This window comes from Phyllobates terribilis, unplaced genomic scaffold, assembly GCF_046119375.1.
Source record: "Phyllobates terribilis strain yellow unplaced genomic scaffold, ASM4611937v1 Scaffold_5__5_contigs__length_657084704, whole genome shotgun sequence".
In the NCBI taxonomy this organism is placed as follows: domain Eukaryota; kingdom Metazoa; phylum Chordata; class Amphibia; order Anura; family Dendrobatidae; genus Phyllobates; species Phyllobates terribilis.
The window spans coordinates 5,795,259-5,812,015 of record NW_027362765.1 but is presented as its reverse complement, the minus strand read 5'-3'; the positions used below and the strand labels follow the sequence as shown (position 1 = coordinate 5,812,015).

At 46.6% G+C, this 16,757-nt stretch overlaps 1 protein-coding gene across 1 annotated transcript; it reads right to left on the bottom strand.

Moving 5' to 3' along the window:
* Nucleotides 1-951: 951 nt before the first annotated feature.
* LOC141271717 (uncharacterized) lies at nt 952-11,450 on the bottom strand. The gene is made up of 7 exons (XM_073681811.1): nt 11,384-11,450; nt 6,923-7,067; nt 6,614-6,793; nt 6,408-6,531; nt 6,231-6,328; nt 5,942-6,032; nt 952-3,801 (listed from the first exon to the last, which is right to left on the bottom strand). Exons 2-7 carry the CDS (start codon nt 6,998-7,000, stop codon nt 2,696-2,698), a joined length of 1,677 nt encoding a protein of 558 aa, XP_073537912.1. The 5' UTR covers nt 7,001-7,067; nt 11,384-11,450; the 3' UTR covers nt 952-2,695.
* Between the last annotated feature and the right edge of the window lie 5,307 nt (nt 11,451-16,757).

The following is a 16,757-nucleotide window of genomic DNA, read 5'->3' as shown; positions in this document are numbered from 1 at the left end:
CTTTTGGGTATTTTCTGTCACAAAGGCCCCTCAGAGTGACTTCAAATGTGATGTGGTCCCTAAAAAAAAATGGTTTTGTAAATTTTGTTGGAAACATGAGAAATTGCTGGTCAATTTTTAACCCTTATAACTTCCTAACAAAAAAAAATGGTTCTGATGTAAAGTAGACATGTGGGAAATGTTATTTATTAACTATTTTGTGTGACATATCTCTCTGATTTAAAAGCATAAAAATTAAAATTTTTAAAATTGTGTAATTTTTAAAATTTTCGCCAAATTTCCGATTTTTTTACAAATAAACGCAAGTCATACTGAAGTTTTTACCACTATCATGAAGTACAATATGTCATGAAAAAACAATCTCAGAATCAGGGGGATCCGTTGAAGCGTTCCAGAGTAATTACCTCATAAAGTGACAGTGGTCAGAATTGTAAAAATTGGCCTGGTCATTAACGTGCAAACCACCCTCGGGGGTAAAGGGGTTAAACAACGCAGGTGAAAATTAGGACTATAATGACTTTGTAAGTGAAGCTTTGGGTTTTGTTTTATCCCATAACACATTTAAATTTCAGGACAAGTGGTTCCTTCAGCAGGCTGGAACTGCAATGGGTACCCCTGTGGCATGTGTTTTTGCCAATTATTCTTGGCTTTTTTTGAAGATATATATGTCACCACTACCTCAAACCCATATATTAGACCAGTGTTTCCCAAACTCCATCCTCATGGCCCCCACAGGTCATGTTTTCAGGATCTCCATAGTATCACACAGGTGATTGAAGTATCATCAAGGCATCCACAGCACACAAAGAGATGGCTCTCAATTCCTGAGATTAAGAAAGATCAATAACAATGATGACACATTTTCCAGACAAGCAAATGAACTCAAAAATAAATTTTCTTAGTCGAGGTTATCCATTACCCCTACTAAATGAACAGACAGAGTCAGTAAAAAAAACTCAAAAAGATTTATTAAAACAGAAAGATAAGAAAAAGCAGAGTACCGTAGAGAGGTTAACTTTAACTGTCAAACACAAAGCAATGGATAAGGTGATCCATACAGCTATAAGACAAAACGGACACCTGATAGAAAGCGACAAAGAGCTAAACGAGAAAGCCAATAATAAACCCCTATCTTCATGTAGAAGTAGTAAACTGGGAGATTTAATAGTCAGAAACAGAACTGAACACAATACAGGTAACTGGCTAGAGACACTTCAGATGCGGCAGCTGCTCGTTCTGCCACCTGCAGATCACAGATAAAAGGTTCCGCTTAGGACCATTAACCTGACATGTGAAGGACTTTGTGTCATGTAGAACTAAGCATGTGGTATACGTCATCTTCCCATGTAAATTCTATAAGAAAGGTAAAACTATAAGACCTCTGTTTGTCTGATCTAGAGAACATTATCGCTCTATAATTGCTGGAAAGGGAGCTCCTCCACTTAGACGACACATGCATGATTATCATAATGCTGATCCGAACAAAGTGTTTTGCAGGAATAGAAAAGGTCAAGTTCCCTCCACAATTTAGAAATCATCATGTGTTATTATTAAAACAAGAAGCAAGGTGGATTCTTACTTCTGCAGCCCAGGGTCCTTTGGGACTAAATGACAGATTGGATGGGCAACACGGTGACTCAGTGGTTAGCACTGCAGCCTTGCAGCGCTGGGGTCCTGGGTTCAAATCCCACCAAGGACAACATCTGCAAGGAGTTTGTATGTTCTCCCTGTGTTTGGGTGGGTTTCCTCCCACACTCCAGAGACATACTGACAGGGAATTTAGATTGACAGCCCCAATGGAATTAATAGTGGTATATAAGTGAGTAAAATAAATAAATAAAAATACATGTACGTGTTTTTTGTAATTACCTTTTAACATGTTTTTAAATTGCACAATGTGTTGCATGCACTGATAATGACAACTGAACTGTTGAAGAGCAGCTGCGCGTAACGGCTGTGATTCTCCCTCATTCTCCTGCACACTCCCTGTCCTCCACTCAGTTAGATCCTGCTCAAATGTATCCAGTGAGTGCCGCTTTTCTTCAATTTTGATGGATGCATTAAATGAGGCCAATGGCACCCCAACCCGAGCAAAGGAATGGGTCAGAGAGTAATTAATAGGACCCCTAACACATCCCCCCGCCTAGGTTGGTCAAGTATCACGTTCTGAGGACCACTTCCATTAAAATTGTTACCTTTTTCCCCCAAAAATACCAGCAGAAATTAAATATGTGGTGTACTTTAGGGCTGAGGCTTAATAGTGATTTCAGAGTTAGAGTCACTGGGTTACCACGACAGAGAGGGGCCAGAAGACTGCGGTGTCTGGTTTCATGTACTTCTGCACTGGTTAAAAGTACTTCATCATATTCAAAAGTGCAGTTTTTTTCCTTGCTAGCAGTGCAAGGGTTAATCTATTTAGTTGAAGCTCCTGGAGCTTTCCTACCTGGATTGTCTCAGCTGTCCAGTGTTGGCCACTCCCCTCTGCTATATAAGCTCACCTCTGACACTTAGGTAATGCCAGTGTTAGTTCTTACTGCCTGGATCTGGAGTTGGCAGTAGTAGTGGACAACTCCTTTAAGAAGATACAATTTTCAGTTAAAACATTTCCAACATTCTGAACATGAAAAAGGCTTCTCCCCAATGTGACTTCTATGATGTTTATTAAAAGTTGATTCCGTGTAAAACATTTCCCACATTAATTAAATGAAAAAGGCTTCTTCACTGTGTGGGTTCTCTGGTGACTAAGAAGGCATGTTTTCTTCACAAAACATTTTCCACATTCTGAACATGAAAAAGGCTTCTCCCCTGTGTGAATTCTCTGGTGTCTATTAAGATGTGATTGCCGGTTAAAACATTTTCCACATTCTGAACATGAAAATGGCTTCTCCCCTGTGTGACTTCTCTGGTGCGTAACAAGATTTGATTTATGGTTAAAACATTTACCACATTCTGAACATGAAAAAGGCTTCTTTCCTGTGTGAATTATTTGGTGACTTAAAAGATATGATTTGTTCACAAAACTTTGTCCACATTCTAAACAGGAAAATGGTTTCTCCCCTGTGTGAGTTCTCTGGTGTGTTACAAGACTTGATTTATGGTTAAAATATTTCCCACATTCCGAACATGAAAAAGGCTTCTCCCCTGTGTGAGTTATTTGGTGTCTATTAAGATGCGCTTTCAGGTTAAAACATTTTCCACAATCTGAACAGCAAAAAGGCTTCACCCCTGTGTGGGTTCTCTGGTGGTAATCAAGCTGTGTTTTCTGGTTAAAACATTTTCCACATTCTGAACAGAAAAAAGGCTTCTCCCCTGTGTGAAGTCTCTGGTGTGTAACAAGACTTGATTTATGGTTAAAATATTTCCCACATTCTGAACAGGAAAAAGGCTTCTCCCCAGTGTGAGTTCTCTGGTGCTTAATCAAATCTGATTTCTGGTTAAAACATCTCCCACACTTGGAACATGCAAACCTATTCTCTGTCGTGTGGATTTTTTGATGTTTTAGAATACACTTTTTGAGGGGAAAACTATTTCCACATTCTGAATGTGAAAATGGCTTCTTTGCTTTAGGAGCAGTTCGTTTTTTAATGCTTATTTTGTGACTTTGATTTTCCTTAGTAGTCGGTAATGAATCAGAAGACAGGATCTGTTTCAAAGGATCAGATGACAGATCTTTGCTGTGAAGGGATGATGGTATATCTGGAGTAATGGCATTCACTTCAATTGTATTCTGTGGAATCTCAAGATCATCTGATTTAAAAATTGAAGATGTCGGCCGTCCCTCTGATCTCCTGGTACAGTCATCTGCCAAGAATAAAACCAATTATTATTTTAGAATAAAATATCCTTGAATTGTATATTTTTGAGCATTTCTACTTAAACTGTCTGTAAAAATGGTAATTTATGTAAAATATTGAATTATTCATCAAGACACTGACAGTTCACAGTCAATAGAAAACCTCATAGGATGAACCAGTGGATCATAGTGTTCAACTGTTTGTTAATTCTGCCTCCCAAATATGGAATAAAAAGCCACCAAACAATGTTATGCAGGCAAAAATAATATCAATAAAAACTTCTACTCATCTCACAAAAAACAAGTCCCCACTCAGGTCCATCATCTGTCAATGGAAAAACAAAGGTTTCTACACCATTAGTGGCTCAAAGGCTCTTGAAAAGCAACATGGCTTCCATAAACCAATCCAGCAATATCCGCTCTCCCAGAGTCAAATTTCCCCCTCACTTCTGAGCCTTGCAGTGCGCCCAAACCACATTTAGCCTCCATGTATTTGACATTACTATAGTGAGAAGATCCCACTTAATTTACGTTATGTGTCTCCTGAAGCACAATCTGGGCACTATGTGTAGGGTAATAAAATGGTATATTTGCAATTTTCTCTCTCCAACATGCACTGAGTGCTAATTTCCAGAAAGTGCCTGTGGAATCAAAATAATCACTACTCCTATAGATTATTTCACTGAGGGTTATAATTTCCAAAATGGAGTCACTTTATGGGGATTTCTACTGCTCTGGTTTTCAGCAATTTTGTTATTTTAGGGCTTCTGCAAAAGGTATGTCCCATCTTCTCTGGGATCTGCTCCTGCGACATCTGCCTCTGTCACCAGGAGCCGCCTTATTCATTCTACAGGCGGCGCTGGTAATGGAGGAGACATCAGAACCAGAAGCTCTGGGTGATGCAGGTTCTGTCCAGCCCTTGGCTCTGACACGGCTACATGACTATTCTTCTTCCCATCTCACACCAAAGAACAGCAGGTAACACCATGGCCCAAGCCTAGGGGTGCAAGTCCAGATCCATGTAGAGGGGTAAAAGGGTGATGGGCAAGGCAATCCCTATTTTGGACACTAAATAGTGCAGTCAAAAATTGTGAGTATAGACAATGACATCTATTGAAATGATCAAACTCAACAGTCTTCATCAGTAAATAGTAACTAGTGGTGAAACCTCTCTGGGGTAATTAGAGTATGGGGCTCGGTGGCTCTTAGCTATCTAAAGTATCGTAAGGGCACTTGGAAGAGGCAATGGAGACCTTTTTTTTTTTTAAAGACTACCAGGGAGTTACAGACTCACATAAGTGAGGCCGGCCGATCCCACCACAATCAAACTATCACACAGAATTAAGCTGTAAAGAAAGATATGGAATAAAAAAATGTTACATCTCCAACAACGGACTTTATTCATTTATGGTGGACCACTGGAGCTACTATGAGTCCTGACCAGAAGAGTAGAGAAAGTATTAGTGCCCCCATTTCAGGAGAGATTGTGCAGTAATCTGAATTCCTTAGGATTGAAAACATAATGGAATTTATGACGTGGAGTGAATCCATGAAACCAGGGCTCGAGCCATGCCAACACATCTCCTGCAGGCGTGAATAAATGTATATTACATCCATCAGCCACGCACAGCTTAGACATATATCATGGCACAGGTGTAATGTTTTTTATGTAGTTTATCACAATCCTATTTGAAGTTAGATGGTTTTAAAAGAAATTGTAAAGTCAGGATAAAGGGAAACTCTGTTGTTATTATACAGAAATTCACACTTGGCCCTCACTGCATGTTTAATGTTGTCGGTCATAAAAGTGAAGTTAGGCCAGAAAGACTGGACCTGGTCTTGTAGGGACCATATGAGCACATTCAGCAGCACAGAAGGGAGAGAAGGGAGATTCATCCAATAAGATATCAGGATTCTAGGAAGCCAACAGGGGGTAGGTGGATCCCGCAGGTTGTAAATTCTATAGAAAAGGGCTTTCAATGCCCAAAGTCATTCGAACAGTTTTGGGTGAAGGAGAATGTTGTGGTCAAGAGGTAAAATGGTCATCACATGATTGTGATACGGCCGGACTACACCACCGATAAAGCAGCCACAGCCGGTGACTGAGGAGAATATGTGACTTCTCTGCATTTAGTGGTTACTACTCACCTGGGTAGTCATATGTAGGAATCTCCTCTTTACACCGCTCATGACCCCTCACATATGTTTCTGTAGCATTAATATAGGTCAGATCTTCACCCTGAAACAAATATTGTAAAAGTCACAGACAGATGGAGAAGTCGCATCTATGATCAGCTCTAATCCTGCCATCTCCACCGTTCTCATTACACAAGTATAAAACATATAATACTGGTGGATAAAACAAGACTGAACACAAGACCTTCACAGCCGTCTACACATCATAGGGGAGATCTCATGACACCATCTCTCCATCTACCTGATGATCTCGAGGAACACTGGGATCTTCTTGTTTACAGTCCTGTGGAAGAAGAGGACGGGGACATCTCTCTGGTGTTGTCCTCTTACTGGATAGATCTGGAGGAAACACATACAGGGACTGAATTCATTCTTTACATACAGATAATTATAGGCCGTGTGTATTTAGTCCTATTACCTGGTGATGTGAGGGGCTGGGGAACCTCCATCATGACGTCCTTATACAGATCTTTGTGTCCTTCTAAATACTCCCACTCCTCCATGGAGAAATAAACAGCGACATCCTGACACCTTATAGGAACCTGACACATACAATGATACCGTCATACCCCAATCCCTTCATAGCGTTACTGTATAATGTCCCAGCATTCCCAGCAGTGTCACCTCTCCAGTCAGAAGCTCAATCATCTTGTAGGTAAGTTCTAGGATCTTCTGGTCATTGATGTCCTCATGTATCAGGGGGTGAGGTGGAGGTCCTGTGATTGGGCTCAGGTGTCTTCCCCATCCCTCAGACACAGGGTCCTGACAGCGCTCACTAGAGGTCTTCTTCACTACTGTGTAATTCTGGTTATGGAGAGACACATTAATAAATCTCACTCCAGACATTTCCAGAGTCCTCACCTCTCCAGTTCTGTCCATCTGTTATTCCCATAGATAAGAATGATGTAATGTGATGTCATCAGAATCTCTCACCTCTCCAGTAAGCCGGAAGAGGATCTCTAGGGTGAGGTGTAATATTCTCTCCGCCATCTTGTCTCTGTCCATATCCATCTTTGATGGGAGAATTGGGAAAATTCTCTTACATAGAAGATCTTCACTGAGAGGATCTGATATTGACCTGAACAAGAAGAAAAAGAGCCGATGGAACATCATAAAAATCCTGTGTAATAATACAATTACTGGAGATAATAAGGGGAAACATATGAAGAGATATATTATTTTACAGTATTTAGTTTTCTTCTTTACATCTAGTAATAAAACCTATATATTTTAGGCCACAGACAACAAGCAGTTTCTTCCTCGGAGTCTGCAGCTGAATACGTTTCTCATAAACTCATCTTCTTTATTGCTAATTCTCGTCCCATTTACCGACACTGGAATCGACATTAGCTATACTGCAGGAGATATTCATTACATGTAACATGAGAAATAACTACTTCATGATGAGGACGACACATTCATCATCTACTACGGCTCTAGAAAGATATTTGGCCAGAGTCCATCATTGACTACATCTCCGCCTGTCGTCTATATGAATGTTTCCCATCTTCCCCGGACTGTAATCTTATGTCACGTTAGATCTCATGTCTGATTCACACACAGAAGTTTGATGCTTTTATATATAATTTCACAAGCCCCTACATATAATAAACTTAAGTGCCTTTCATGTGGCACTAAAGGGTGTTTACCCTAATAAATAAATGAAAAAAAAAACTATTTTTCGTAACCAGGCAAGGTGAAGCAGACAACTGCGGGTTGATATCAGGCTCAGAACGATCCTGGTTATTGACCCTATCCAGCCTGAAAATACGCGCTTTGCCCACCTCTTCTCTATTGCCCTGGTGCGGTGGCAATTGGGGTAATGATAGTTGAGGTTGATGACAGCTGTGAATTGTCAAAAAACACATTTGGCATCAAGCCCTGGGGTTAGTAATGGAGAAAAAAATACCCAGACAGAAAAAAAAAATTATTTGAAGACTCCCCGACACTCTTCCTGGTTCACCAATTTATTTTTGAAAAAAAAAAACCCATGCAGGTCCGACATAGTCCATGGCGATCCCCGAATCCAACATCCAAAGGCTATGGAGCCTTGTTCAGAGGACAACGCTCTATAGGTCGTAGCAGCAGCCACTCCGGGGCCCACTGCATTCCACAAGACCTGGCAGCTCTGATGAGCAGTGACCTCAGTAACTACACCGCACATCAGAGTCACCAAGTCCTCTGTATAATGGCCCCACACAGTGGCCCAGTGTCTAATGGCCCCACACAGTGGCCCAGTGTCTAATGGCCCCATACAGTGGCCCACAGTCTAATGGCCCCACACAGTGGCCCACAGTCTAATGGCCCCACACAGTGCTCCACAGAATAATGTGCCCCACAGTATCATGGCCCCATATAGTGCACCACAGTATAATGGTCCCATGTAGTGCATCCTGGTATATGGCCCGTGACATTACTAATAGATGGGGGCACACAGGCGACATTACTAATATATGGGGGCACACAGGAGACATTACTAATATATGGGGGCACACAGGAGACATTACTAACATATGGGGGGCACACAGGGGACATTACTAACATATGGGGGGCACACAGGGGACATTACTAACATATGGGGGGCACACAGGGGACATTACTAACATATGGGGGGCACACAGGGGACATTACTAACATTTGGAGGCTCACAGGTGACATTACTAATATATGGGGGCACAGGTGACATTACTAATATATGGGGGCACACAGGGGACATTACTAATATATGGGGGGCACACAGGGGACATTACTAATATATGGGGGGCACACAGGAGACATTACCGATATATGGGGGGCACACAGGCGACATTACTAACATATGGGGGGCACACGGGGCAGTAATACTATTTTGGGCACACAGGGGACATTACTAATATATGGGGGCACACGGGACATTACTAATATATGGGGGCACACAGGGGACATTACTAATATATGGGGGCACACAGGGGACATTACTAATATATGGGGGCACACAGGGGGCATTAATACATGGGGACACACAAGTGACGTTACTAATATATGGGGGCACACAAGTGACGTTACTAATATATGGGGGCACACAGGGGACGTTACTAATATATGGGGGCACACAGGCGACGTTACTAATATATGGGGGCACACAGGGGACGTTTCTAATATATGGGGGCACACAGGGGACGTTACTAATATATGAGGGCACACAGGGGACGTTACTAATATATGGGGGCACACAGGGGACATTACTAATATATGGGGGCACACAGGGGACATTACTAATATATGGGGGCACACAGGGGGCATTAATACATGGGGACACACAAGTGACGTTACTAATATATGGGGGCACACAGGGGGCATTAATACATGGGGACACACAAGTGACGTTACTAATATATGGGGGCACACAAGTGACGTTACTAATATATGGGGGCACACAGGGGACGTTACTAATATATGGGGGCACACAGGCGACGTTACTAATATATGAGGGCACACAGGGGACGTTACTAATATATGGGGGCACACAGGGGACATTACTAATATATGGGGGCACACAGGGGACATTACTAATATATGGGGGCACACAGGGGGCATTAATACATGGGGACACACAAGTGACGTTACTAATATATGGGGGCACACAAGTGACGTTACTAATATATGGGGGCACACAGGGGACGTTACTAATATATGGGGGCACACAAGTGACGTTACTAATATATGGGGGCACACAGGGGACGTTACTAATATATGGGGGCACACAGGCGACGTTACTAATATATGGGGGCACACAGGCGACGTTACTAATATATGGGGGCACACAGGGGACGTTTCTAATATATGGGGGCACACAGGGGACGTTACTAATATATGAGGGCACACAGGGGACGTTACTAATATATGGGGGCACACAGGGGACGTTACTAATATATGGGGGCACACAAGGGACGTTACTAATATATGGGGGCTCACAGGGGACATTACTAATATATGGGGGCACACAGGGGACATTACTAATATATGGGGGCACACAGGGGGCATTAATACATGGGGACACACAAGTGACGTTACTAATATATGGGGGCACACAAGTGACGTTACTAATATATGGGGGCACACAGGGGACGTTACTAATATATGGGGGCACACAGGCGACGTTACTAATATATGGGGGCACACAGGCGACATTACTAATATATGGGGGCACACAGGCGACATTACTAATATATGGGGGCACACAGGCGACATTACTAATATATGGGGGCACACAGGCGACATTACTAATATATGGGGGCACACAGGCGACATTACTAACATATGGGGGCACACAGGGGACATTACTAACATATGGGGGCACACAGGGGACATTACTAATATATGGGGGCACACAGGCGACATTACTAATATATGGGGGCACACAGGCGACATTACTAATATATGGGGGCACACAGGCGACATTACTAATATATGGGGGCACACAGGCGACATTACTAACATATGGGGGCACACAGGGGACATTACTAACATATGGGGGCACACAGGGGACATTACTAATATATGGGGGCACACGGGGGACATTACTAATATATGGGGGCACACAGGGGACATTACTAATATATGGGGGCACACAGGGGACATTACTAATATATGGGGGCACACAGGGGACATTACTAATATATGGGGGCACACAGGGGACATTACTAATATATGGGGGCACACAGGCGACGTTACTAATATATGGGGACACACAGGTGATATTACTAATATATGGGGGCACACAGGGGACATTACTAATATATGGGGGCACACAGGAGACGTTACTAATATATGGGGGGACACAGGTGACGTTACTAATATATAGGGGCACCCAGGAGACGTTACTAATATATGGGGACACACAGGTGATATTACTAATATATGGGGGCACCCAGGAGACGTTACTAATATATGGGGACACACAGGTGATATTACTAATATATGGGGGCACACAGGGGACATTACTGATATATGGGGGCACACAGGGGACATTACTAATATATGGGGGCACACAGGGGACATTACTAATATATGGGGGCACACAGGGGACATTACTAATATATGGGGGCACACAGGGGACATTACTGATATATGGGGGCACACAGGAGGAGTTGTGGCCGCTGCAGGTGAATAGGGGAATATTATCATGTGGAGTCACAGGGGGAAAAGGGAGAATTATTACAGAGGGGAGGACATTACTCTCTGGAGGACAGGAGGAAACCGCAATCACTGCACACACAGATAGGAATCGCAGGTGTGAATAAGGACTATAGTGAGTGCGATAATAATGTGCACAGTGCTGCGCAGTATGGCGGCGATATAGAAGGAAGAGGAAGAAATAATTCACATAGAAAATAACGCGGAGTCTGCACAGACCTCCAGCTGCAGAGCCACACCCCGGAAAAGGAGGAGCCACCTGGGAAAAAGGCAACCGAGCCGCCACCACATATATGGCTGCTCTGTGCGCACAGGAGCTGTGATGAGGTCACAGGAGGGGAGGAGTCAGGGGTCACATGATCAGGGGCCTCAGTGGATGCAGGACTCTGCTGTGCTGGTTGTCATGGTGCTGGATGAGCTGAAGTTTATGTGTGGGGTCAGGAGGGGTTTACAGTGTGGATGTAGCAGAGCCGCGTGTGTACGAGGTGTACGGAGCAGAGCCGTGTGTGTACGAGGTGTACGGAGCAGAGCCGTGTGTGTACGAGGTGTACGGAGCAGAGGCGCGTGTGTACGAGGAGTACGGAGCAGAGCCGCGTGTGTACGAGGTGTACGGAGCGGAGCCGCGTGTGTACGAGGTGTACGGAGCAGAGCCGCGTGTGTACGAGGTGTACGGAGCAGAGCCGCGTGTGTACGAGGTGTACGGAGCAGAGCCGCGTGTGTACGAGGTGTACGGAGCAGAGCCGCGTGTGTACGAGGCGTACGGAGCAGAGCCGCGTGTGTACGAGGCGTACGGAGCAGAGCCGCGTGTGTACGAGGTGTACGGAGCAGAGCCGCGTGTGTACGAGGTGTACGGAGCGGAGCCGCGTGTGTACGAGGTGTACGGAGCAGATCCGCGCGTGTACGAGGTGTACGGAGCGGAGCCACGCGTGTACGAGGCGTACGGAGCGGAGCCGCGTGTGTACGAGGCGTACGGAGCGGAGCCGCGTGTGTACGAGGCGTACGGAGCGGAGCCGCGTGTGTACGAGGCGTACGGAGCGGAGCCGCGTGTGTACGAGGCGTACGGAGCGGAGCCGCGTGTGTACGAGGCGTACGGAGCGGAGCCGCGTGTGTACGAGGCGTACGGAGCGGAGCCGCGTGTGTACGAGGCGTACGGAGCGGAGCCGCGTGTGTACGAGGCGTACGGAGCGGAGCCGCGTGTGTACGAGGCGTACGGAGCGGATCCGCGCGTGTACGAGGCGTACGGAGCGGATCCGCGCGTGTACGAGGCGTACGGAGCGGAGCCACGCGTGTACGAGGCGTACGGAGCGGAGCCACGCGTGTACGAGGCGTACGGAGCGGAGCCGCGTGTGTACGAGGCGTACGGAGCGGAGCCGCGTGTGTACGAGGCGTACGGAGCGGAGCCGCGTGTGTACGAGGCGTACGGAGCGGAGCCGCGTGTGTACGAGGCGTACGGAGCGGAGCCGCGTGTGTACGAGGCGTACGGAGCGGAGCCGCGTGTGTACGAGGCGTACGGAGCGGAGCCGCGTGTGTACGAGGCGTACGGAGCGGAGCCGCGCGTGTACGAGGCGTACGGAGCGGAGCCGCGCGTGTACGAGGCGTACGGAGCGGAGCCGCGCGTGTACGAGGCGTACGGAGCGGAGCCGCGCGTGTACGAGGCGTACGGAGCGGAGCCGCGCGTGTACGAGGCGTACGGAGCGGAGCCGCGCGTGTACTAGGCGTACGGAGGAGCGGAGCCGCGCGTGTACGGAGCGGAGCCGCGCGTGTACGAGGCGTACGGAGGAGCGGAGCCGCGCGTGTACGGAGCGGAGCCGCGCGTGTACGAGGCGTACGGTGCGGAGCCGCGCGTGTACGTGGCGTACGGAGCGGAGCCGCGCGTGTACGAGGCGTACGGAGCGGAGCCGCGCGTTTACGAGGCGTACGGAGCGGAGCCGCGCGTGTACGAGGCGTACGGAGCGGAGCCGCGCGTGTACGAGGCGTACGGAGCGGAGCCACGCGTGTACTAGGCGTACGGAGGAGCGGAGCCGCGCGTGTACGGAGCGGAGCCGCGCGTGTACGAGGCGTACGGAGGAGCGGAGCCGCGCGTGTACGGAGCGGAGCCGCGCGTGTACGAGGCGTACGGAGCGGAGCCGCGCGTGTACGAGGCGTGCGGAGCCGCGCGTGTACGTGGCGTACGGAGCGGAGCCGCGCGTGTACGAGGCGTGCGGAGCCGCGCGTGTACGAGGCGTACGGTGCGGAGCCGCGCGTGTACGTGGCGTACGGAGCGGAGCCGCGCGTGTACGAGGCGTACGGAGCGGAGCCGCGCGTTTACGAGGCGTACGGAGCGGAGCCGCGCGTGTACGAGGCGTGCGGAGCCGCGCGTGTACGAGGCGTACGGAGCGGAGCCACGCGTGTACGAGGCGTACGGAGCGGAGCCACGCGTGTACTAGGCGTACGGAGGAGCGGAGCCGCGCGTGTACGAGGCGTACGGAGGAGCGGAGCCGCGCGTGTACGGAGCGGAGCCGCGCGTGTACGAGGCGTACGGTGCGGAGCCGCGCGTGTACGTGGCGTACGGAGCGGAGCCGCGCGTGTACGAGGCGTACGGAGCGGAGCCGCGCGTTTACGAGGCGTACGGAGCGGAGCCGCGCGTGTACGAGGCGTACGGAGCGGAGCCGCGCGTGTACGAGGCGTACGGAGCGGAGCCACGCGTGTACGAGGCGTACGGAGCGGAGCCGCGCGTGTACTAGGCGTACGGAGGAGCGGAGCCGCGCGTGTATGAGGCGTGCGGAGCCGTGCGTGTACGAGGTGTACGGAGCGGAGCCGCGCGTTTATGAGGTGTACGGAGCGGAGCCGCGCGTGTATGAGGCGTACGGAGGAGCGGAGCCGTGTGTACGAGGTGTACGGAGCTGAGCCATGTGTGTGCGAGGTGTATGGAGCGGAGCCGCGTGTGTGCGAGGCGTACGGAGGAGCGGAGCCGCGCGTGTACGAGGCGTACGGAGCAGCGGAGCAGCGTGTGTACGAAGCGGAGCCTCGTGTGTTCGACATGTACGGAGCGGAGCCTCGTGTGTGCGAGGTGTACGGAGCATGTATGAAGTGTATGGAAGCAACACAAGTTTTTTCTACAGACAGTTCTTCCTCTTCAGAAGGGAATTTGTATAGCTCCTCTGATAATATCTACAGGACTTACAAGCAGCAGATAAGGACATGGTAGGAAATTGCGAGTTTTGAAACTTATTTACAGAGGAGAATCGTATATGGGGGTGTGAGAATCCCAGTCCTTCCCGATACACATAGAGATGATGAGGCGTTTATGAAAGGTTGGGAAGATCTCCTGACAGCTCCTTACGGATGATTAATCACCTTCTCGAATATGAGAAGAACCTGTTACTGATGAATCAAAAATTAGAGAAAGAGATAAGAGAAATTGAACAGTTTGCTTCACAGCCTGATTTTGTGAATTTGGAGTTAAAATTACAAAAAAATCTTGAAATATTTAATAGGGACATCAAAGAAAGGAAGCATGGGAATTTTATATGAGATCTGAAAGACTTCGAGACTGGAGAGGTATAGAAAAATAAATGTATTGGGCAAAGATCAACAAGACCCAGGTTTACTGACCTTTCGCGTACTGATCTATCGGAGTCTGATAGCGCTGTCAGTGGGCAGGGAGATTTTAGGTTAGGAATGAAAAGAAAGAGCGGATATAAAAGGAATCGGAGACAAAGGAAATTGTCCCTCTCTAAATCATTGGGGGGACAATTTGTGGAACAATTCAAAATTGTTTTCCAGAACCCCCCTCTCCTGCTTATTTTCATCTACATTAACCACTATGAGAACAGAACCAGTAACTCAGGGAGTGGAAAGCTCAGCCCACTATACCTGCTGTGTTTGGAAATATGATGTCAACGGGAACACCAATTGTCCCCCAAATGTCAGTAGCGGCAGCTTTACCTGCAACCCCCATGACTATGACAACAACAATGCCATCAATAGGCGCCACTGGACAGACTTTCCCTTTTTTAGGGAACAAATAATAGACAATGAAAGTAATAATAGGTCTCTCTGTAATGATGATAATTTACAAATTTTCACTTAGTGACATACAGATAAGACTTCTAAGGAAAGGGCGGTCATTTACTCCAACCCCAAGGTTTGATCTCTTTGTATGGACGAAGGATGTCAACTTATTCGCCCGTAAACTGGCCTTGCATAAATATCATGCAATTAACCCCTTGATGACCGGAGCAGTTTGCGTTTTTGATTTTTGCTCCCCTTGTTCCCAGAGGCATAGCGTTTTTATTTTTCTGTCAATATGGCCGTGTGTGGGCTTATTTTTTGTGGGACAAGTTGTACTTTTGCACGCCATCACTGGTTTTATCATATCATGTACTGGAAAACGGGGAAAAAATCCAATTACGGTGAAATTGCAAAAAAAAGTGCAATACCACAGTTGTTTGGTTTTTTTACCATGTTCGCTGAATGCTAAAACTGACCTGGCATTATTATTCTCCAGGTCATGACGAGTTCGTAGACGCCAAACATGTATAGGTTCTTTTTTATTTACGTGGTGAAAAAAAATCCAAAGTTTGCTAAAAAAAAAAAGTCTCCATTTTCCGAGACCCGTAGCGTCTCCATTTTTCGTGATCTGGGGCCGTATCTACCATTTTGGGGTAGATCCGATGTTTTGATCGCTTGTTATTGCATTTTATTGCAATGTTGCGGCGACTAAAAAAACGTAATTTTGGAGTTTAGAATTTTTTTTCTCGTTACGCCGTTTACCGATCAAATTAATTATTTTTTTAGATTGATAGATCGGGCGATTCTGAATGCGACTGTACCAAATATGTGTATGTGTTTTTTTTTTATTGTTTTATATTTAATGGGGCGAAAGGGGGTGATTTAAACTTTTATATTTTTTTTATTTTTTTAATATTTTTTAAAAAAAAATTTTTATTTTTTGCTTGCTTCAATAGTCCATGGGAGACTAGAAGCAGCACTTGCCTGATCGGCTCTGCTTCATACAGGCGATGAGCAGATCATCTGTATGTAGCAGAAATGCTCACTGGCTATGAGCACTGACCACTGGGCGGCACTCATAGTAGTCTTGACATGACAACCTATTTTTTTTCTCTTTAAATAAGGTAGTTATGTTAAATATTCGAATTTGGCACAATTCCTGAAACCTTCTTCCCCAATCCACAGCAATTGCAACTTCCTGCACCAACAGGTGGCAGGACTGTATCCGTTTGCAAAATGGCTGACATCGATGTTCGTATTAGACAACGTTCTGTGATTGAATTCTTGCAGAAGGTGAAACGCCCATTCGAATTCATGAGAACCTGAAAAATGTGTACGGTGATGCAACAGTGGATGTCAGTACTGTTAGACGATGGGTTCGTCGCTGTAACACAGCTGAAGGGCCATCACCGTTGGCTGACAAAATGCGGAGTGGCAGGCCAGTAACCGCAGTGACTCCAAGCAGCATTCAGCGAGTCGATGACATCATTCGTGGTGACCGCCGGGTGACTGCAGATGAATTGTGTGGCATTATCTGCCTCAGTAAAGGCAGTGTGATGAAAATTATTCCACAACTGGGATACAGAAAAGTTTGTGCACG

Coding starts and splice junctions, on each gene's coding strand:
- LOC141271717 (XM_073681811.1), bottom strand. CDS start 7,000: ATGGATATGGACAGAGACAAGATGGCGGAGAGAATATTACACCTCACC. Junction 6,532..6,613: donor TTGAGCTTCTGACTGGAGAG/GTGACACTGCTG, acceptor TGTATGTGTCAG/GTTCCTATAAGGTGTCAGGA. Junction 6,329..6,407: donor CCAGCCCCTCACATCACCAG/GTAATAGGACTA, acceptor TGTTTCCTCCAG/ATCTATCCAGTAAGAGGACA.